Raw genomic sequence first — 24,727 nt, 5'->3', positions numbered from 1 at the left:
AAGTGTGGGGAAGAGGGCCACCTCATCAAAGATTGCACCGGAGATCCACGGTGTATGTTATACAGTGGGAAAGAGGGCGTGGACGGCCGGCATATTGCGGGAAGCAGCAGATGTCCGGTATATAGGAGGGAGCTGAACCGCACAGGAAAATGAGATTGATACAAATCAATCTCAATCACTGTGAGGCAGCTCAGGACCTGCTCTCGCAAACCATTCGAGAGTCGAATGTCGATGTCGCGGTTATTTGCGAGCCATATAGAAACTACGGCGGTGCGACTTGGGCGGTGGATGCGTCTGGCAACGCCGCAATCTGGGCGTGCGGAAGACAGGCCATTCAGGAAGTCATGGCCCCCCCGGCAGCCGGTTTTATAAGGACGAAGGTCAACGGTGTCCATATTTACAGCTGCTACGCTCCTCCTAGTGCAACCTTAGCACAATATGAGGAGATGTTAGACAGTCTGGTGTTGGATGCTAGAGACCGCAGCCCTAAAATCATTGCGGGCGATTTCAACGCGTGGGCCCTGGACTGGGGAAGCCGATCGACGAACACCAGAGGTCAAATTCTGTTGGAGTCATTTGCGGAGCTGGACATCGTGCTGGCCAACATTGGATGCGTGCCCACCTTTCGAGGAAGAGGGTCGGGTTCGATCGTTGACCTGACATTTGTTAGCACTTCACTGGTGAGGGGGATGGCTTGGCAAGTGAGTGAGCACTACACCCACAGTGACCACCAGGCCATCTTCCTCCACATTGGGAACCGGGGAAGCAGTCAACGACGCTCTGGAGGTGGAAAGGCTAAGGCGGTTGGCTGGTCTATCGGAGCTTTCGACGAGGAGATATTCCTGGCCGCATTGGAGGGAGCCCATGATCCGGATGGAACAGCGGTGGAAAGGGTCACACAGCTGTCTCAGCGTGTAACCGAAGCATGCGACGCTACGATGCCACGACGACGTTTGCACCACGGCAAGAGGCCAAACTACTGGTGGAACACGGAGATCGCTGCCTTGAGATCCTCTTGTCTCCGAGCGAGGAGACTTTCCCACAGGACTAGAGGAAGGCCGGAGCACCAGGAGCGTGAGGAAGAATACAGGGATCTGCGAAGCAACCTTAAGAAGGCCATTCGGAGAAGCAAGCGGGAATGCTACCAGAAGCTCTGCATGGAGGCTAATACGAATCCGTGGGGTACAGCCTACCAAATTGTAATGAAGAAGATCCGCGGGCGAAAATCACCTCAGGTGACATGCCCACGGCTCTTGTTGCAAATAATTGCAACTCTTTTCCCGCAGCAGGAGCAGGACGAAAGAGAACCCCAACTGGCAGCTCAGCAGGACGTCTTCTCGATCCCTGATGTTACCGAAGAGGAACTTTGGGAAATCTGCAGACGTATTGGGGACAGCAAGGCTCCGGGATTGGACGGAATTCCGAACAGGGCTCTGAAGGTGGCGGTCAAGGCCAGACCAAGGTGGTTCGCAAGCACATTCGAATCGTGCATGGCGGAAGGAGTGTTTCCCGCCCAGTGGAAGAGGCAGAAACTGGTCTTGCTACCGAAGCCTCGAAAACCACCCGGCGTGCCCTCTTCATATCGCCCTATTTGTCTCTTAGACACCATGGGGAAGATGTTGGAGAGGGTGATATACAACAGGCTGCTCCCGTTCATCGAGCTTGCGGGTGGTCTTTCAGAGCGGCAATATGGGTTTCGGCGAGCCCGTTCTACGGTCGATGCAGTAGCAAAGGTCGTGGAATTGGCTCGAAATGCGATGGCCATGGGCAAATGCTGTGCTCTGGTGACGCTGGACGTCAAGAATGCTTTTAACTCAGCCAACTGGGGCTGGATTAAGGGCGTTTTGGCCAAACTGGGTGTTCCTAGCTACTTGGCTCGGCTCATCGAGAGTTACTTTTCGGATAGACTTCTCTGGTACGAGACGGACGACGGGCCGAAGGAGTACATTGTGACAGCAGGTGTGCCTCAAGGTTCTGTATTGGGACCGCTGCTGTGGAACATAGTGTACGACGGAGTGCTTGGCCTTCGCGTGCCGGAGGAGACAACGCTGATTGGTTTTGCGGACGACTTGGCGGTAATTGCAATTGCAAAGCATCCCGAGAACGTGGAGCTTTATGCAAATGAAGCCATTCATACCATCAAGTCATGGTTACGAATGGCCAAGCTGGACCTGGCGGACGAAAAGACGGAGGCGGTCCTCATTACCAACCGTAGGAAGAACAACACGGTTACCATCCGGGTTGGTAATCGTGAGGTCGTCTCAAAATCGGTTGTCAAATACCTGGGGGTGATGATCGATGCCAAGCTGAGTTTCAAGGGACACTTGGATTATGCGCGAGAAAAGGCAGCAAATGCCAGCTCATCCCTTGCAAGGATAATGCCTAACGTGGGAGGGCCGAAGTATAGTCGCAGGCTACTCATCGCGGGAGTGGTGAGGTCGATCCTGCTATACGCGGCCCCTGTCTGGGCGGGAGCGTTGAACCACGCGGTCAACCGGAGGAAGATATGTTCGGCATACCGGCCAATTGCGCTAAGGGTGTGCAGCGCATTTAGGACGGCGTCGACGGAGGCAGTGTGTGTTATCGCAGGAATGATCCCTATAGATCTTCTAGCGAGCGAGTCACACTGGCTCTACGAAAAACGGAAGGCAAATCCAGCCGAGGTGAATGCGGATTTCCGAAAAGCCATCAGGAGAGAGTTGTGTGGCAAGTGGCAACAACGATGGGATAACTCCGACAAGGGCAGGTGGACCCATACATTGATCCCGTGCATCGAGAAATGGGTCAACCGAAAGCACGGAGAATTGAATTACCACCTGACACAGTTCCTTACGGGACACGGTGGCTATAGGAAGTACTTGCATCGCTTCGAGTTGGACGAGTCTCCCAACTGTCCTGAATGCGGTGCTACACTCGAGGACCCGGAGCACGTTATGTTCTATTGTCCCAGATTTCTACAGCAGAAAAGGAGGTTGAACAGCATCTTAGGGGCGGACATCGAGCCCTCCAACCTGGTGGAAGAGATGTTGAAGTCGAAGGAAAACTGGATGGCGGTAAATGAGGCAGTAGCCGTGGTGCAGGCAAAACTCCTGGAGTTGGATCGAGCTCGAAAGGCGGCGCGACGGAGACGTGACATGGACGAGCTGGTATAGCGAACCAGAGCCTCCCCCGCGAAGTAATACTTCACGGTGGTCCCGCGGGGAGGGGCGGAAGAGTGGGGGTGGTTTTAGTGGGTGTGAATCCCACACACTGCTGCAACCTGGCGCAGCAGCGTCTTTCTAAGATTTCCACCTCCATCCATTAAAAAAAAAAAAAAAAAAAAAAATATGGAGAGTATTTTAAGGCACAGATACCATGTGCATGGATCACCATATTTATTTTCAGATATTTGGATCGTTTAGTTTCTGAGAAGGGTCCTTGAAGTAACTGACCCTTTTCTGACCCCCGCATTCCTCCCCTTTGTAACCAATGCCAAAGTCGATATCGGTTGCGGAACTAATTGGGACCTTTCATTTTGTTTTACAGAAATGTAAAGTAAAGCTTAAGAGACTTTCCCTAAAACGAAAACAAGAAATGATTCCCCAATCCAGTCCTGTCGCAGCTCTTAACTTTTCCAAGGGAGACTTTCCTAATTTTCAAGTAAGTTGAATTTTTTATTAAATAACATTTAAAAATTGGAAAATTGGAGAGCAAAATTTCTTTTTTACCCTAAAGAAACTAGTTTTGGTCAAGACTGTATTTTCAGGTGGAAATGTACTTCCTTAATCCGCGCTAATCACACAATAGTTGTTGCTAACATATGCTCGGTAGATTGTGAAATAATCTGAAATTCAGATGTCTGCTATATTTTTTTCGCGCGCCGTAGCGTCATTGTCAACATATGGCTATAGAATTACGCTATCGCGCACTTCTCAATGGCTGATTTGATTAACAGGTTATCGTGCCAGATAAGAGTGTGCTGAATGCGGTGCAGACGAGCGTCTGAGTGCGACCGCGGAAGTGTGTCGTGATTGAAGTTGTGCCGTGGTTCCTGCGCAGGAGCTTCCAAAACAGAGGAGGGAGTGACAGAACCGACATGGAGAATGCACCGGTGAGTACGGATCAATTTAGCAGGAGCGCCAAATTCCCGCTCGTTGGCAGCGCATCTACGAATTCATAGTAGCGTAAACTCGTGACGTATCGGTACACTGGAGTGCAAGTGCAAGTGGTCATCAAATGCTATCCTTGTTCCACGCGCCCAGTACTAGCGTTAGATAACGCCTAGCTGAGGAAAACTTTATGAATGAGTGAATTTCATCACAATTGCTGGCTGTTACACACATTTTACGAAGTTCTGTAGCGCCGCCAACACATATGAACGCGGGCGAAGCGTGCCGCGAGCATTTGTTTACCGAAAGTCGCGCGAATTACGATGCTCGTAGTAAACAATGGGACGTCATAGTGACGGCAGCCCTCAAGGCCGCCATCTTTACGTGGATTATGTAATTATACTGGGAAAATCATTTCTGATTTGAACGTAATATTACACGTTGGGAAATCATCCGAATTTGCTTCCGTATGTGACAGGGAAGTACTTTTAGAAAAGAAAAGGGGCATTCCCGAACAAATAAATTTGACCGGGTTTTTTGTAAACAAATTATTTAAATATGCATTTAAATATTTGGCCTCGATTACAGCAACTACAAATTTCTTCAAGCAGGGATTCTGACAAATTAGAAGAATGTGGTTTGCTTTAGACAGTATTTATGACCGCTAAAGTTCTTATTCAGACGTCGTTCAATTCTCCCTTCCTAGTATGTTGAATATTGATAGACCAGTATCTTACCTTTGTACTGATGAAGGGGGTAAGTTGCTCCCGAAATATATATACACAGTAAAATAAAAATTGTAGTTTGGAGTAAGCTACTGGTCTATCAATTTTAGGCTTAACTACAAATAGAAGATATAAAAGTTAAGAAAAGAACATGGTAGCTACCTACCTAATTAGGTACTAGCACTGAGCACGTGGTCTCCGAAACAATTGTATGCGGGGGAAAAAATAAAAATATTTACAGGGTAAGGAAAAACGCCTAGTTCTTTTCTTAACTTATACAAATAGAAGACGATATCTAACCTCTTAGAAATGTTGAATATTGTTACAGTGGACCCCACTTGAATGCAACACGCCTAAACGCAAATTTTCTTTAGATGCACGCATCATTTAAGCAAATATAGTTGATAGCTATAATACGTATAAGTACAGAAGACATTTTAGGTGAATTAGGGGTACGTCATGTGTTTGGATACGGTTTAATGCAACCTAAGTTACTTTGTTAAGGTTTTGTTTGCAAAACAAAACCTTACTAAAATCGGTTCAATGTCTCTCTGTATGTCTGTCACACGCACTTTTCTCAGAAACGGCTACGGCGATTGACACGAAATTTCGTGAGAAGCTGGGAACTGTGAACGCCCAGATATGCAGAGAGTGATATCCTTCTAGGTTGATGTTTATGGGGGGTCTCCATACCTGTAAAAGGCGGGGTGTACAAATTTTTTCCACTGAACATAGTCGTGTGGGGTATCAAATGAAAGGTACTTAGTTTTGAGATTTGTTAGAAAGGCGGGAGGTTGGAGGGGTGGAAAGAGACGATTTGTTTAATGGACCCATTCTCGGAAACTACGCAATCGAAAAATCTGAAAATGAAGCTGCATCTATATGGTGCCCAAGCCTCAAAATACTCTCCAAATCGACATCCTATCAAATTAAGTTAGTAATAGTATCGTGCCATATTTTTGGGGAAATTGAGTAAAACCCCCCTTAAGTTTACCCCAGAGCTATAAAAGTTGGCAGTAGTATAAAATATAATATGAAGCATATTATCCCCAAACCTGATCAAAATCATACTATTAGTAACAAAGTTACAGTAGCTCAAAGTTGGCTTTACCCTGTAAATTTACTGTAACTAAATATAAATATCATACTAAAGTGGGTAGTCAGACATGCTAAATGCATATACATAACGGGATAGTTCTACACTCAAATATACGCACAGAAGAAGCAAACAAAAACGTTCATACCTGAAGCGCCCAGCTTCCGGTTTCCCGATTGGTTTTTGTATTAAATTTTTGGTGAACGATTGCATTAGTATTTTTAGCTTCGTTTTTATTCAATATTTAAGTTGAAAGTTTACTTACACAGTGAATTCTCTCACATTAAATACATTTTATTTACTTCGGTACATTAAAGAGCTTATATATTATAGGTTTATTTGATTTGATTAAAATCAATTCTTTCAAAAAATTTTAGAACGTCATTCTATTTTGACTTTAAAACAGAATTTTTTCAAGAAGGGAAATCAAGCAAAGATGCAATATGTATGGTTGCCACATGTCGTTGCTATCTAGGATAGCAAAAGGAAAACAACACTACCAGCAGTTTAAAAACGAGAACGCCAACCTTTCAAGCAAGGGAACGCAGGATCAAGTGGAAAGCCAAAGGCTATCCACTCTGCGCTTGCGAGGTAAATTTAGAAATATAAGCCTCATAAACATCCACGCCCCTACAGAGAAGACTGCAGAGTCGGAGAAGGATACCTTCTACGAGGCAGTTGAGCGGACCCTCGAAAGCTGTTCCAAGTATGATATCAAAATCATACTTGGAGATTTCAACAGCCAAGTAGGGAAGGAGCCCGTGTTCAGGTGATACGTCGGCTCCCATAGCTTATATAGGGATACCAATGATAATGGACTGCGGATTATTCAGTTAGCAGTATCGCACGAAATGGTTGTTAGAAGTACCTGGTTTGCGCGGAAAGCGGTCCACAAACATACGTGTGCCTCTCCAGACGGAACCACTTTCAACCAAATTCGTTCTGATCACGTTCTGATTGAACGCCGCCATCTCTCAGCCTTGATAAATGTCAGAACATATAGGGGGTCCAATATAGACTCGGATCACTATATCGTTGGCGTAGTGATCCAGGCTCGAATTACAACACCATCTACAACTCCCTCTGAGAATCAGGTGAGAGTGAATACTGAAGCCATTCACAACACAGCCTTCCGTAGCACCTATAAGGGGGGAAATGGATGCCACAATAACCGCAGCTGACAGATGCCCTGAAGATGAAGTGTCGACAAATGATCTTCACAACCACCTAAAAAACGTTATCATTGGTGTCGCCACAAACATACTTGGCCCCAGTGGCAAGTCGGAGCGGCTGGTTTGACGATGAATGTAAGCTAGCAACGGAACGGAAGAATACTGCATGCGGAGTAATGTTGGATTCTCAACAAACGCGGGCACGCGCAGAGACCTACCAAGAACTCCGTCGAGTGCGGCGCGAGATCTCGGACTGCACATAAATGAAGGCAAGATGAAGTACATGGTGGTCATGTCAGCACCAAAAAGCAAAAAACGAACAACATCGAATCCCACTGGTCAAACGAAAATAATAAAGATAGGAGACTACAACTTTGAGACCGTTGAAAATTTTGTCAACCTATTTATTTGTCCAAACATATTAGGTCCGGGCTTCACATCTGCTAGCTTGGTGAGTTCCTTGTTTCGGAATTGTTCAACTATTAGACGGATCCGAGAAATTAATACCTTATATTCGGTGTTAATTCTGTTGCTATTTTTATAGAAATTGCGCTTGAAATTTCTGCGTCAAATCCGCCTGACTTTCAGAGGTTGTATTATTTCGTGCGGTAGTTTATTAAACTGGATCTAATCGACTTTGAGGAAGTTTGTGTTTCTGTAGCAGAGTTGATGGCATCAGTAGCCAAGGTGATGTCCTCATCGATTTCTTAGTCCGCTAAGTTTTGCGAGACTGATTTTTTTCAGGTTCAGCTATGGCGCTAATTCTGCCCTGAACTTATCGCAGTTAGTGTGGGCGAAGGATAAAATTTCATTCGGCACTCACTTCTTCAGTTGAGAGGTGTTTGAACTCAACTGCAAAGTAATCAGGACTTGTGGGTGTGTCAGGCAAGATCATCTCAAGCTGGTTTAATGGGTTTTGATAGTGGTATGATAGTGGATTTGTCGAGGGTAATCCCATTTCGATTTTTTACCAAATCGCCCCAGCAAGTGTGCCCCGAATTGAAGTAGCCACTAAAAATTAGGTACTTACATTTTGACTAGAGATCGCTCAAGATTTGTAAGTCTTGGCCCAGTTGCTCAAATGATGAGTTGCATTTGATGTAGACTGCAGCTATTAAGGGGTTATATACAGTTAGAATTTTCATAAAAACGATTTTTTTTTATTTTTTTTTTCTTAATGTACATATATTTAAAAATACACACAGAAAATTTCATATCGTTCCGGTGAATATTTTCGAAGTTACATACAAATTTTAAAAGGCGTTTCAGAGCGGTTGGAAGCATAAGGCCGGAGCGGCAGCGCTTACCTGGAACGCTGTGTCCCTTTTGTGCACCTACCTATTCTAAATGTTCCCTTCTAATGTATTTAGATGGGTAAAACATCAGTGTGTTATTGTCGCTTTTATACCTGAAAGGTGGTAGTCAGTATAAGCAGCTAAGCCAAGCAGTAAACTTGTGAGTTCGTTAAAATTCTATCTGTAATTTGAAAATGAAGGCTTCTAGAGAAATGAGAAAATCTCTTAACATACGTAAGTCGAGACCAAAAAAGCGAAAAAATGTTTTTAATCCAAAAACAGCCGAAACGGATGAAAGTAGTTTTAGTGCCTCGGCAAAAAAATTTGAAGAACAAGAGGAGATATCAGTTCCGCGTGATCCGTCTGTTGAGTATCGCATTTTAAATTTTATAACAGTGTTTGCAGCAATTTCTGAATATGTGAAATGCAAGACCTGTGACGGAAATGTGAAGTTTCAAACTGCTTCTGGACGAGGACTTGGTTTTAAAATTGTTTTGCTGTGTGATACGTGTGCAGATCGTAAGTCCTTTTGTCGCGTACTCTTATGAAATAAATCGACGATTTTTATTTGTCATGAGAGTCCTCGGATTAGGGTTAAAAGGTGCAGCAAAATTTTGTGGACTAAGGAATGGCATCACTATTATATTATATGAAGGCAATAGGAATCACAATTGGACCCAATGCGCATTCATATGCTGAAAAAGAAGATGAGCAGCGCGTGACCATTTCCGATATCAGAGCGCCTGAGAGCACCCGAGATGGAAGAATGGCTCGCAGACAACATCAGCTCGAGTTATTAGAAGCTACCGAAGCAACGGAGGGTTTATTATATGGTCCTGGAATAGACGACTCCATGTAAGTTGAAAAAAAAAATTTCATCTTATGTAAAGTGCTTTTCAAACTTTAAACGCGTTTTTCTCAAAATGGTGTTTTCAAAGTCGGTGACCAACATTACTCAAAAACGGCTAAACCGATTGATCTCAAATTTTGACACAAGCTTCTTAAATATATTTTTTAGTAATTGATCGAAGATTTTATCTTACCGGTTAATACTTTTTTTTTATAAACAATTTAAGGCCGAAAATCAATTTTTTTTTTTATAAACCGCCGTTTTGTCAATAAAATTTATTTTGCTTATTATTTATTATTAATTATTATACTAGATTTAACATTACTTTTACGAAATCTGTTTGGTTTTTTAATTTCAGAGGTTCCAGTTCAGTGATATAGTAGTCACCGCAAAACGTCTTTTTTGAGAGGAGCTTCCGGAGATCAGCTGTAGCTCCTGTCCAAATAAATATTTTTACTAGTTTTAATATTGTTAAAAGATACCATAATATATGTTCAAATATTTAGATCAATAACTTTAAAAGGTTTCTCAAAAAAATTCTGGAAAATTCGCTTTTTTTCGGCCTTCTAACTGTTTATAACCCTTTAAGACGCATCTACAGTCGGCGGTTTTAACTAAAGCCGCTGCTGCGGGACAGGTTTGTAGGTTTTTGATGGTAACTTCCTCAAATCGCAGTTGGTGTCGTTCCAGATAATATTATAACCGGTAAAATTTACATTTTGGATGCTTTTTAATCGTGTCTCTGAAACACAGTAGAAGTCCGCTTTCATAGAATCTATCAACACTTGTGCGGTGGCACGTTGGGCGTGTGAGACCAAGGACGCGGAGTTAAATGTGATAATTTTGAACTCCATAGGCTCATTATCAGTTGAATAGCAGCGAATTGTCGCTGTTCATTAGTTTGGGCCGAAGCGGTGTTTCGACCAAGTTTCTGAAGGCCAACTTGTTGCCTTGAGGAACTTGAGGGGCTGCAGTTCTAGGAAGAGTATTCCTGGCTGCTTGAGCGTAAGGTACTCTTGGTTGGGCCAAGCTTTGTGACATTTGAGTCACCGTCTGTTTGGCTTTTATAGCATCAGCTCTGCGTTGCTCTGGCAGCTTCACTCTTGGCAGCCATGTCCTTGTATACCGGTTATCCGCGGTATTTGGCGGGATGTCCGGTCTGGCCGCAATTGCAGCAAGTTGGTGTGTCTGCCGCGGGTCCTGGGAATTCCCCTCGCACATGGGTTTTTGTCCACTTCACGGATCTATGCACAATGAAGCAATTAAGGGCCATGTGCCCGAAATTATGGCAGTTGTAGCACTGCACTTCCTGCATAGGCTTGACTTTCTCAAGCAAAATTTTTTGGTGGAGTATATATTTCACCTTAAATGCTTCATTGAGCTCTTGAAAGGGCTCGAATGTAGCCATGAACATCCCCGATTGCGACTTCAACGGGAGCATTGGGTTCTGGCTATGGAGGCTACGGAGATATCGGTTCGCCTGACCAGGTTCGACACGCTTTTGACCTTCAAATGTGGATACTCTTCATTGAGCTATCAGGAGATAGCGGATTACTGAAAACTGAATCCTTAAGGCTGGTGGGGTGCTAGTTGTGGCATGTAGCTCCTTTTCTTTAATAAGATTGAAGATTGCCGCGTGAGGGTCCCATCGGCCCTCGTATTCTTTAGGGGTGCTTCTAACCCTTTTTCTTTTAAAATTCGCAGGAACTGAGGTATGATATATTGATTTTGTACCCAGCGATGGGCACTTTCACGACTAACGTTTCTGTCCAGACGAATGCCGCATACTACAGTATCTTCCCCTCCTAGGCATTTTTCTGTGCAGTTATGTATGGAATCACGATTATTGAGCATGAAGCGCTCACTAAAGCGCTAGGATAATCCGCGTACAAGGGTATTGCCGACAAAAGTGGGGTCTACTGTCTATTTTTCCATTGCGAGAAGTAGGAGAATTGCCTTGCAATTGAAATGTCGTTACATTTTTAATCCACAATAGAGTTGCTGATGTTACGTATCAGTGAAGCAAATCAAGACAGAGTTGGAGAAAATCATAATCAATGATTGCGTAATTACGGTTAAGATTGTACAGGGTGCGGCAGCATAACTTCTTTTTTTCAAAACTCAATAAAAACTATTGTATGCATCGGAAAATATTTATTTATTTTTTATAATGTAGGTACATGTCTAAAGTTTTTATTTACATTGTTTTGAAGATCAAATCTGTTAGGTGATGTCCCCCATTCTCCATACATTGCGTAAACCGATTTCTGGCGTTTGTCATGACTCTTGTTAGTATAGCAGGTGTTATGTTGGCAATTTCTTCTTGGATGTTGGTCTTCAAATCTTGTAGGGTTCTTGGAAGATTCACATAAACACGGGATTTCAAAAAACCCCATAGAAACAAATCACAAGGGGACAGATCGGAAGAGCGTGCCGGCCATTCCAAATCGCCTCTAATTGAGATAAGGCACTGTGGAAAGTGTTCCCTCAAAATAGCCATCGATGCTCTTGAAGTGTGTGCTGTTGCACCATCTTGTTGGAACCAAGTGTCCCCCAAATCCAAATTTTCTAGCCGTGGGAAAAAAAAATTCTGTAGCATGTTTACATACCGGTCCGAATTCACTGTCACTGTAACCTCATTTTCCTCAAAAAACCAAGGACCAATAATTCCAGCTGAGGAAATTGCACACCACACTGTGACTTTGGGTGAATGCAAAGGCTTTTGATGCAATTCTTGAGGGTTGGTGTCAGCCCAGTAGCGCATGTTTTCTTTGTTAACCGACCCACACAAATGAAAATGGGCTTCATCGCTAAAAAAAACAATAGCACCCTCGGGAGCGACATCAAGAAGAAGCTCACACGCGTTCATCCGAGAATTGAAGTCACGTTCTGAAAGTTCCTGCACTATCGCCATCTTATAGGGATGAAAATGAAGATCATCACGAAGAATTTTTCTCACAGAACGATCGGATAGTCCAAGGGCAGGTGCGTGTTTGCGCGCAGAACGCCGTGGCGATCGCTACATTGAAGCTCTCACTGCTTCAATGTTCTCAGGCCGGGCCCCGGGCCGAGGAACTCTAGTTCTTTCTTTTGTCGCACTTGCAGTTTGTCTGAATGTAGTGACCCATGTAACAATTGATTTGCGGTCTGGGACGGGAGCCAACGGGGCTAAATTAAAGCGATTCCGAAATGCACGCTGTGTTGCAATAACCGAACATCCGCTTGAAAAGTAAACCTCAACGGCAAAGGCACGCTCCTCACTATTCCAACGCATGATGGCGACTGAACCGTGTCGGGACAAAACTTTACTTTTTTACTTTTTTGAACGAGACTACTAGCGCTCCGCTATGACATCAACTAACTGAGTGGCGCGCATTTTAAAAATTATCCGTCAGTCTGTCTGTCATACCCATCTCCTCAGAAACGGAAGCTGCTATTGATATGAAATTTTATTGGAAAAGTGGGAACTGTGAATCGTATTCGTGCGTGGGTAACATTTTTCTATGTTGAGTTTGAGGGAGGTCCCCATACATGCAAAAGGAGATTGTAAATTTTTTTTCATCAAATATAGTCATGTGGGGTATCAAATGAAAGGCCTCGATTAGTACTAGAAGCAGCTAGAAGTTTCGACATAGGTCGCAAAGGGTAGAAGTGTGGGGGTCAATTCTCATGGTATCTAGGCCTCAAAATACTCCCTGTTACGATATAGGCTCGAATAAAGTTAATACAGTAGAATTTCGATAATTCGTACATCGATTATTGGTATTTCCGAATAATTCGTACAAATATGCTGATCCCTAGGATTAATTTTCTTTATTTTGCGCTCCGAATAATTGACAGTTCGTACCAAATCCTCCTTTGACCAAACGAATTATCGGAATTCTACTGTAATAGTATATTATAATATTTTAAATATAAGTTTACTGCGAATTTGGCAGTAAAATATACTTTAATAGAAAGCATCATACTGGAATTCCACTAGTGTTCATACCTGAAGCGGCGAATTCCCGGGTTCGACTTGTTTATACATATATGTTTTCGATGAACTCCTGCATACTTAATGTAGAATTCCTAGTATGAAGCGTATGAATTTGTCTATTTTAGATGCAAAACTTTCGAGAGGAAACAATTTGTGTAATTGGTTCTTGGAAAATAGTGCACAATTGAATTTATAACTATATAAAAGCAAAACCCTTTATACCTGAACCGTGCAGTTTCCCGACTTTTTATCACATGATATTCAGTCATTATCGTGAATGCACAAATAGGACTCCTGCTGAACAAAAGCTCTAAAATATTCATCACAGCTTCCTACATGGCTACCGTTCTGGCATTCTTCATGGGACTGGTCCAATCTCAGGCTGGCTCAGGATACTAACAACAGTTAGTATCTACCCATTATTTTTCATTTAACTCAACTGTTTTCTCTCATAAACGCTTCAGCTCAATTTCGGTTTGTTTCAGCAGCTTTTGCTACCACTGCGGTTTATGCCATTTTCACATATTTTTTTACTACAGCTTTATGTCGGGTAAGCTGCAGTTGATGGTTTAAAGCCAAAACTCAATCGTTGAGATAGCCTTGCTGGCGTAAATTTCAATTTCGTCGGAAAGACCAGATGTTATGATCTTGAGGTCATCTGCAAATCCAACAATAACCGTTTGAATAGGCACTTGTAACAGCAATAGCAAATGTATTTAAAGTACTTTCTCGTTAGCAGTTCGTACTGCAGATAGCGTACAGGCTATCATTCCGATGCGAACGTTATCTGCTGAGGGAGTCTAGCTTCCCAACGCCGCAGATATAGTAATGGTCGCTGCTTCCGTTCCATTATGCAAATTTCCTTCCCAGTGATGATCTTGTCTAGATATTTGTATTCAAATATTAGTAGGCAGCTTAAGCGAAAAGTACTTTGATCACCAAGCAATATCTCCATATTCTTTTGTAGACCCTCATCCTCGCGCTTTTTGCTACGTAGTTGGAAGAGCAATTGCCCTCTCCGTGTTTACCTAATTCGTGTTATATTGTCACTAAGCTCTCTCAGCGCAGGATCATTGCTTCTAAGTGGTTTCGTTTCCGTATCGCCTCGGAGTTTTTTCACTAACGTGAAGTTCAACTTGAATCTAGATCCCCTTGATTACCAGCACTATCAATCGCAATATTGGAGAAACTTTTGCTAGGATATTGTTTCTTTTTAGCGGTTATTGGTATACACTCGGCTCATCTGCGGCTGGGATGCTTTTGTGCTTCTAACCTTGGTCATTGGCAAGGGTTTTCCTCGTTTAGGCCGTCCCTTCACGCCCCATTAGTTCCTCAGCGGCTTGTACCTGTGCTTGCTGACGGGGCCAACTCGGAGCCCAGTGAAGCATTACAGTTGTTACATGTTGACGGCCGGTTACATGCTTGTTTACACTCTTTTACTGTCGGTATTTTTATTTAAAACAACTCTAGCCTCGATTGTCACTACGGTGATTATATGTATATGATTCTATCCTTATATGATTACAATCGTTGGTTATGATTTTGCCCGATTCTGTGATGAGCTGTGAAAACCATGATTGAACTCAATCCAAACAGATATAAAAGAGTTTTCAATTAAGAAACTGACGGACGCTGGGGAAAGGTCGATTCTTGTCAAAAAAATGTCGTGCATTTTCGAATTATTTTTCTTGCCAGTAAAGAAAATATTAAATAATAGGTAAATTGTAAAATATACTCATATATGCACTTCTAATCTACAATAATCTTTTATATTGCATGAGTTGAAAAACCAAATTGAATATTTATTTTAAATTGAAATTTTCCTATCTACATATTTTCAAATGTTTTTTAGGTGCTGGCAAGGCAGCGTCGCGATGCCTGGTATCGGCATATAACAGTTGAACCTGCAATGGCTTTGTATATGTTTGCCTTCATGATAACGTCGGTTGTTGAACAAGCGTTTTTCGTGTACAAAACGTGTAGAGTGAATCACAACTACACAGAGGAAATATGTGTAAATATAAATCAGGCAAACTATACGGATATCAAGAAAGAAGTCCAAGTAAGTATTGATCTTATAAATCTATTACGTTGAATTGCTTCCTTAAAATGAAGAAGAGAAGTTCGTCAAAATTTTTTCTTCTCGGAATATGCCCCGATGATAGGAAAAGGTAAAAGTCATATTCTGATCAAAGAAGTGCGAAGTCGGAAATTTTGCTTTTGAAATTAATATGGACGCTATGAAAAAAATCTAACATTCGTAATAGAGTTAAATTTTTTAGACTTTTTTCCATTGGTTTTATTGTACACAATTTAAAGTAGAATTTACAAAGATCCAGCGAGTAGGATTAATTTTGTGGGAATACCGGAAGCTGGGCGCTTTGGGTAAAAGGTTTTGTGTTCATTTTATATGAGGAACTCCCTATGCACAGTTTTCCATTCGTAATAATGAAAAATCCAAAATATTTCTTCATTAATTGCTAAAATGTGGACATACATATGTACATACATATCAAAGACATCAATATTGTGCTAATCCTAAATAAACAAACTTTGCTCATCCAAATTGATCTAACGCATCTTCACGCATTTCCACTTTTCCTCGTGCCCATAAGTATATATATATGTACTTAAAGTAAATAGCACTGGCACTAACGTATGTACACATCTCTCCTATTGGACACTACCCGCAAACTTTTTCACCACACATGTAGATATGCACACACTTGTCTGTCTCGAGTAAATCATCTTGAAATACAACTAACTAAAAAAAGCTAAAAACGGAAAACTGAAATATCCCATTGGCTCCCTCCTTCATATAAGACCAATTTATATGATGTTGACGTCATCATATAAGCCCTAGAGTGTAATAAATTCACGTGAAATGTGAAACTTGAACCCTCCATAACTTTGTTAATAATAATTGGATTTAATTTAAACCTGCAAGGTTATGCCTTATATTATCCTTTAAACCAATCCAATTTTGTATTTGTAGGATGAACTTAGGGGGGGATGACATAACTTATCTTTTAATCCATTTATCATTTCTCTATCTATTAAGGGGGTCATCCCGTGTGAAGGCCGTTTTTTTTTGGCTTTTTTTAGAAATTTTTTGTAAAGAACTGGTTAGAGATGCAAATACGAATTTTTCACCATAGATTTATTATTGTCTTGAGCGCGCATAGTAATTCCAGCCCGATCACATAGTTGGTTATTGAAATACATAGCAATTTATACACTAATCTCCAAAAAAGTTGTTTTTCTGCTGCCACGCTAGAGGGCGCTGTGATCATCTTAGAGAAAAAGTAAACGGCATTTTAACGTACAGACTTAACTACAATCCGAAAACTAGGATTATTAAAAAATATTAAAAACTAAATTTTTGGTGCCGTTTTTTTTGTCTATGTTTGGATTTGTTCCAATATATTTCATGTGGATGCGGTGGGGGTTAACAGTCAAGGCCAATAAGTGTAGTACCCTGTTGCTAGCCTTCTGCCGCTCGTATACAAAATCATATCGTCTGCAAATAGTATTTCTCTTGAGGAAGAATGAGTCTTGGCTCTCGCATGATTGATTGAAGGAGAATCTTACTCGTCGAGTTAAACCTTGATTATTAACACATTATGAACGTCTTAATGTGTGCACACATGATAACAGTTTTCGGGTGGCGCATCCAACCCTTTCCCCTTTCCATAATCACATTGATACTGAATCCAATGTATGAGGATTGTTCTGTCAGACAGGAAATATATGAAAAGAATGAGGAGAATAGACGGTAATGGGCAGTTCGTCCTAATAAGTTTACAAATCAATCGATGCTTCCAAACCGAATCGAAGGTTTTTAAGGCCTTTTGAATACAGTACAAACTTTGCCATTACAGGATGGGTACGTATTACCTTGGAGAATTTCTATTCTGAACTTATATATGTCCAGCTAGTGGATTATGGCCAGTCAGAATGCTGTTGTCGACAGGATAGATTTTACAATATGTTCTTTTGACAGGAAAATTTGTTGTGCCTAGTCGCATTAAGGCTCTGCCACCTGTCAGTTTGGGAAACTTATTCCTAGCTGATAGCAGCATTAGCTAATGCTACTGACACTCTCATTTTCTGGTTCTGGTTTGAACCCCCTTTTGCTAAGGCATCTCCGATGGAGGATCATTTCCCTCTACACCACAGTAACTAGGTGCCCAAATAGTTCCACCTAGAATCTAAAAATCTTGAAATAAGGTTCAATTGGTTTTACAGAAACACGCCATTCATCGCATGTAAGAACCTTCACGCGTCAGATATTCTCCTCCAAATTCTTTGACGTTATGTTCAGCTGTTTCTGAATAAATTAGACATAGACGTTGAATACGAGGTAGTTACTTAGAGGTATAGAAAAATAACTCATCAGGACCTTTTTTCCAATGTTAGCAGATCGGCAGACAAACACTGAATCGATTTTGATAAGGTTTTGTTGAATACAAAACGTTAAAAAAATAATTTTTTTCTTTTGGATAAAGAGTGTTATTTAAACCAAAGACGAACTCATCAAAAGTTATCCCAATCATTAGTTGGGAAGGGTCACGAATCTTCTGTGTTATCACAACCGCTTGATTATAAATTATTAATTGCTATGTATGACACATTATAATATAGAATACCAACATATGAATAATACGTATAGTCCCTTTCATTAATAAATCTAATCTTTTTATAATTACAGATCACAGTCTCAACGTTCTACCAATGGAACAACATTGCTGCTCATGTCTTTCCAATTTTTCTGGCAATGTTCCTTGGATCGTGGTCCGATAGGCGAGGGAGAAAATTCCCCTTATTAATGGGCCTTTGTGGGAAATTAATATATTCTATTATGATAATTGTTAATGCAACGAATCGTAAGTAGACCTCACTCACGACTAACAAATATTCAGTTTTTAAAAATAATTGAATATGCCTTGAAAATAAGATCTACATTTTTTTAAAATACTCGATGAATCTAAAATCTGTTTTCATGCAACACTAGTTTCTGAGGTAGAATTTTTTCTATCTACACTTGAGAGCAAAAAAAATCCTTCAATGTCTTTATTTTAAGTCCAGATATTAACATTTGTTTTATTGGATTTGTACTGAAAATAAATCCTATGTATTTTTAAAGTTTATTAGGTAGAGGTACAAGGGGCTTCAAAAATCATACGATAACATCAAACGAATGCCACACCCTCTAATAGTTCACTTCAGGTAGCAGACGTCGCGGGTCCTACTTAGCTATAAAGGAGTATGTTTAGTTACAGGATTATCATTTGCATATTGGTTTCTTAGCCTATACATTAGTGTATCCCGTCGTCACCAAAAACAGGAGAATGGATACAACACGACATCAAGCTACTCAAATTGTTGCACTCTTTAAGTCTTGTTGAAAATCAAAGTGAAGTTGGTCGGCATCTGAATTTAAGTCGTTACTCAGTTCGCCGTGTCTAGCAGATATATCAAAGGGAGGCTTTACTAGGCAACGTGGGCTTGTACGAAAACGGCTACATCTCAACGGGATGATCGTTATATTTTCACCATTTCATTGAGGAATCGGCATCTGAATGCTGCCCAATCGGCACATACAACAACACAGTAAGAAAATGTCTAGACGAAGGCGGCTCGACAGCTCCCCGGTCTACAAATGGTCCAAAATAAACAGGAGGCAATCGTCTTCACTTTGCTAAAAAACATGTCAATTGGAAGATGGAGGAACGAGAGGTAGTCTTATTCTCAGATGAATGGAGGATGTGTTTCCACGCGAATGACGGTCGAGCACGAGTATACCGTGTGAATGATTTAACGCGTACCACATTTCAGAACGGGTATTATTTTTTTGTTAGTGGATTCTTCATATTCTTGGGAAGCATGAATCCAGAAGCGAAAACAAATCTTATTTGCATCATAGGAAGTTCTACACAACGCTTCCTGGTTGAGGTCTTCGAGGCATACTTCATGCTTTTTGTGGGATTCATCGATGAAATCTTTGTTTTCACTCATGATAATACAAAACCGCAAACTCCTGCTATTGTTCCCCCTGTGTGGTGGTGTGCTAAACATGTGGTTTAGCAAAAGGAGGGAGCACTTGCTACTGATTGATTAAAATAAAGAATTATTCATTTCTCGTAATTAACTTTGCTTTTTAAAAATTACCTTAGTGAGTCTAGCGTCCTCAGAGCACTTATAAAATCAGCGAATCCTCATCCTCATAGGACTTGAGTGCCTAACCGTCCAGGTATTGATTTATTATTCTTGTGGTTTTATTCCGCATTATTGTAGTTACAGTACCGCCTAAAGATTAAAAATTGATTCAATAAATTGCTGCGTCTAAATGACTAAAGAAGCCAGTAAAGCAAATTGTCCAACTGAGTTTTCCATTTCAATCAATAATGCTATCAACTAGAAGTGTGTGCATGCGTATTTTTCACTTTTCATGGCTTCTATACTTCCTGTCACAAATCAGTATTATATATAGCTTCGATCGGGCCAACATTTTCAGCTCATCACATTCAATATCAACATATATGATGATCCAGCCCGGAATGTCTATGAGGGCAACATCTATGGTAGAAAATGAAGACGTGGCACACCCTGCTTTAGATGGAGTGACGGCATAAGCCAGGACGGCAGACAGCTTTTAACGATATCGAATTGGTGGACCTCGATATAAAACCAGGATGTGTGGAGTTCCTTACTAAGATATGCCTAGACCGCGTACCGATTGTTGCGCCGTTAATGACGATGATGATTGTGTTCCTTATTTCAGCAACGATTCTTCGAACTCAAACTCAACGAGAGAATAGGGAGTAGACTCATACGCCTGTAGGATGACCTTCTGTCTGATCGTTCCCACTCTTAGAAAAATTAATGACTTTTATAATCTTCCTGATCTGGGGAAAAGTAAATTAAGTCGGAGAAGTGCATGGAATATATGCATCAAGTGAACGACGGCGATTTCCGGAAATTCCATGAGCGCTTTACTCGTGACTTAGAACTTTTTGGATGGATCAGCTCTTTGATAACTAAGGGAATTTTTTGATTTGAATTGAAAAGTATCTCTAAGGCGATCGTTTATGCAACATTCAGTGATATCTCTGCTTGAGGAACGTAAGATTTCAATAGTTATTGCAGATTCTTCGCAAATGCAGCACCCTTTTTGCAGCCATTTCTCAAATTCTATCAGTCTCTTTATCAAATAAAAAAAAATAATATCCCGGTTTTACCCCGAAGCCCACCAATTCGAAGTTCTCAGAAACTGCCTGGCGCCCTTCCGTTTCTTTTTTCGACCGTACTTATTGTCCCTATAGAGCCTATAGGCGGGCTGGATAGGATCACATCATTTGCTCACCGCAGCTTACAGCCAAACGGTCGCGATATCGCTAATCGACTCATCGCTTTCCTTAGGTCCCAATAAATTCTTTGGAAGATTATTCTTTCAAAAACGATTAAATGTTCGCAATTTTCCTTGTTAACAATCTAAGCCTTCGAGGGATACATGGGAACTGGCATTGCCATTATCTTGTATAGTAATAGCCTTGATCCTATAGTGAGGCGTCTTGAGGGGAACAATTTTTGTGGGCTGAAATAAGTTTTGATATGAGAAACGGTTTCAAAGGTGTAGTTTCTTATTCTTATTATTTTAAATTGGCCAGTACTACTGGAAGGTTCTTGATTTTGGCACCACCACCATGTGCTTAGCTTTTCCTTTTATAAGGCCAAGATGTCACTCCGTCAAAATGAGTGTCAACATACCGAGTTCTCTCATAGGTGGCTTTAAACTTCAACTGACGGTCAAATTCCAACAGTTTTTCTATCGACTACCACAGAGAGAAACTCTAATCTGTTGCTGATTTGTCTGGAGTGAAGCATCTTTGATATGGGCCGATGATGTTCTGGGCGTATGGAGCTATCGGGCCTAGTAAGATAGCGGAGAATATTTTATAGATGATACTCAGCAACGTTATACTTCTATACTTACCCATACGGTCGGAAATCAGATTTCTCTTTGTCTCAGCAGATGAACATTGAGATCTATAAGGCTTCATTCTGCTGAATTGTTGGTAAGACTTGCGCGCCTCGTGCGGTTGCTCTCTGTACTTCTCGAGTTCACAGAGCTGTTGGTTCTTCCAGACTTCCTTTTTCTATCTGTGAAGCCGCTTCATCACTCAACGGAGTTTGTGATAGGTTTCTGCGCGTACCCGCATTCCTAGAGTGCGCAGCATTTTTTCGTTCCGTTGCTAGCTTCCATTCATTATCCTTCCGACTTTTTTTTTGCAACTGCGACCAAGTATGTATGTGCCCGTACCGACGATAACGTTCTTCAAGAGGTTGTGAGGATCATTGGTCGATGCTTCATCTCCAGGACCTCTATAACTGCGGTTATTGCGGCATTTATTTCCCTCATAGGTGTTACGAAGGTCTCTGTTATGGATGGCTGTAGTGTTCACTCTCGCCTGATAGTCAGAGCGGATCTAGGTGGTGTTGTTATTCGAGCTCGAAGCCCTACACCAATGAGATAGTGATCCGAGTCTATATTGGCTCCAATATATATTCTGACATTCACCAAGGATGAGAGATGACAGTGTTCGATTAGTACGTGGTTAATTTGGTTGAAAGTGTGGACCGCTTCCGCGCAAATCAAATACTTCCAACAACCATTTCATGGGACATTGCTGGTTGAATTTGCAAGCTATGGAAACCGACTTATCGCTTGAATACTTGACTGTTAAAATGTTAGATTATAATTTTGATATTATACGTGGGAGAAGTTTCGACAGTTCTTTCTATTATCTCCTACTCTGCAGTCTCCTTGGTAAGGACGTGAACGTTAATGAGGCTTATATTTTGAAATTTGCCTCCCAAACGGAGAGTGTATAATCGTTCGCTTATGTTCAATGTTTTTCAATGCCAATAACAGCAGGTTTAATTTATTGACTGACTAGGAAACTTCCGAGCATATGGCTGACTGGATGACCACTATAATATATGATGTAGTGGCTCTTCTCTGCAAAACCGGTCCCTGTCCAGTGCATCTCTTGTAACGCTTTAACGTCAGCCTCATATTGGGACAGGATATCGGCTAGTTGCTTGACAGCTACTTTTCTGTACAGGTAGCGCACGTTTCATTAGCAAATGCGCAAATCGTTTATACATTTTCGTTGCCAGATCCATCGTTGTAAAATCCGGCCAGCCCGAGGCTCACTTCACAGCTCCGTAAATTTGGTTATCGTTGAAGGGTTGTATCCAACCCCCAATCTGGAGGACCAGTTGGTATAATTTATCCCGTTTTTAGGCGCGGGAGACTCGACTTCATCCTTCTCCATTTGCAGTTTCTCGTTAAAAAACAACTTCCCGCGATCACCATGTGGAGATGGAGATAGAGTTTGGTAGTAGAGTTATTGGTGTTAGTTCAGCAGGCGTTTCCCAGGTTTTATGTTTCATCGTATGCACCAGGCCACGTTTCGCCCTGTATTTAAAATTTCTGATTTCGGTTATTCTTCGAAAAAAAGATGACAACAAATTTACAAATATCTAACGGAATGAGGTTTTGTTTATATAAATGCTACACTTGCAACAAGCGTCGCCGGGGGGAAATAACTCCGAAGGCCCATATTTCCAGAGACTCGTGAAGATGATGAACTGCACCTCTTACGTCCTCATGTTTTCGATTACAAAACTGTCTTAGAGATGAGAAACCTGGACACCAGTACCTTAAACGATGTAGACAAAAACAAGGTAGATATGGATAAGTCCACTTCTCTTTGTGAAAATATTGTAACAACTGTCATCAGGCAGCAGGCGGAAATAGTAAAATGTAGTGCTCGGAAACATTACTATATTTCAGCATCATTGGGAAGTGATAGAGGTGTAAATTTGAAAATGTTTTAATTAACTTATCTTAAGAGTTCAGTTACTAAAACTTATAGATATATTATCCCAGCAATTTAGGATGAATGAACATTTGAATGAATAGGATGCTGCAAACTTGCTTTGCATTTATTTTCGTTAATGTCCATATCTAATCATTTCAGATTCGTGGCCTATCCAATACGTCTTGTATACTGCTACGATTCCCTGTGCTTTAACTGGAGCGGATTTAGCTATTTTCGCTTCGTGCTTCGCTTATGTATCTGATGTCTCGACGGTTGATAAAAGGACGCTCAGAGTAGCTATTCTGGAAGTTTGTTACTTAGTAACGATTCCGACGGGAGTGGCATTAGGTGAGTGAACATGCCTTAAACAATATTGATTTCTACCTAACGTCTCACATTCTGCAGGATCCTTCTTATTCAATAATGTTCTAAACGCTTCCTATGCCTACATGTTCACTGTCAACGCAAGCCTTTTAATTGTTGCTTTAATATATTCACTTATTATGCTTAAGGTAAATGATTTTATTCACATTAGAAAAGTTCTCATTAACTTCTCCCAATTTTCCAGTGGCAAACAACAGAAAAACAAAGATCCCTTAGAGAGGTGGGATTTTTCGGATTTTTCCCAGACTTCTTTGATCGAACTCACGTTGTGGAATCAATTCGGGTACTTGTGAAGAAGCGAGAAGGCTATGGGCGTGTGTTCTTATTCATTTTCTTAGGGATGATGACGTTGTACACATTTCAACGGGATGAAAAGCCGTTTTTGTACCTTTACACACAACTCAAATTTCATTGGGGTGTGACGGATTATAGCTACTTCAAAACTTTCCAGTCAAGTGCGTATTGCATCGTCACACTTATTGGCATTCCTCTAATGAATAGAGTACTTAAATGGAAAGATACGGTAAATAGTTGGAAAATAATTATAGGAATCCGCTTTAAAATGGAACTCGTTACAGGTTATAATATTCATCGGCTCCACGGCACATGGACTTGCCCGTATTGTGTATTTGTTAGCGGAGGTTCCTCCGCTGTTTTATTTTGGTAGCCTTATTTCTAGCGTAGGACCGGTGACGGCGCCCGTTATTCGGTCTATGGTATCGAAAAATGTTCCAATTACCGAGAGAGGCAAAATGTTTGCATTGTTATCGGTTTGTGATAATGCAACGCCTTTTATCAGCAGCGTCCTTTACACCCAAACATATAATGCAACTATTGGAGAGTTTGGTGGAATTTTCGTACTTACTTTGGCAACACAATGTGGAGTGTTTTTATTGGCTATGTGAGTACATTTCGTTGGATTTTTTATATTGTTGATTTTTTCAATTTGTTATTTTCAGAGTCATACATATGTTGTCGAGCGGTATTTCCACTACAAGCTCCTTGGAAGAGAAGCGCGATGCGCTTATTGAGGAAGCTACGCAAGAAAAACGCTCATAATGTATGACAAGCGGATTTTAAGAAAAGTTTAATAATGTAAATTATTATGAACTGATCTAGGAAGTGTACTCAAGCACGGAAGCAACTTTTCTAAAACGATTATACAATGTAAATTTTTTAGATGTAACTTGCATTTGGGCTCGTAAGACATTTTATATCTTTTTAATAAAATTTAGTGATATTAGTTTA

At 41.2% G+C, this 24,727-nt stretch overlaps 1 protein-coding gene and 1 long non-coding RNA gene across 2 annotated transcripts; both read left to right on the top strand.

Moving 5' to 3' along the window:
• The first annotated feature begins 3,838 nt into the window (after positions 1 to 3,838).
• LOC119648861 (proton-coupled folate transporter) lies at positions 3,839 to 24,727 on the top strand. The gene is made up of 8 exons (XM_038050746.1): positions 3,839 to 4,090; positions 15,058 to 15,267; positions 17,917 to 18,091; positions 23,255 to 23,443; positions 23,501 to 23,607; positions 23,664 to 24,002; positions 24,058 to 24,380; positions 24,439 to 24,727. The coding sequence occupies exons 1-8, from the start codon at positions 4,076 to 4,078 to the stop codon at positions 24,536 to 24,538; spliced, it is 1,458 nt and encodes a 485-aa protein (XP_037906674.1). The 5' UTR covers positions 3,839 to 4,075; the 3' UTR covers positions 24,539 to 24,727.
• Positions 21,262 to 23,248, top strand: LOC119648862. The gene is made up of 3 exons (XR_005249065.1): positions 21,262 to 22,333; positions 22,389 to 22,493; positions 22,553 to 23,248. It is a non-coding gene; the product is annotated as an uncharacterized LOC119648862 (long non-coding RNA).

The sequence above is a fragment of the Hermetia illucens genome, chromosome 2 (genome assembly GCF_905115235.1).
Source record: "Hermetia illucens chromosome 2, iHerIll2.2.curated.20191125, whole genome shotgun sequence".
Taxonomy (NCBI): domain Eukaryota; kingdom Metazoa; phylum Arthropoda; class Insecta; order Diptera; family Stratiomyidae; genus Hermetia; species Hermetia illucens.
This window is presented reverse-complemented; position numbering and strand designations above follow the sequence as displayed.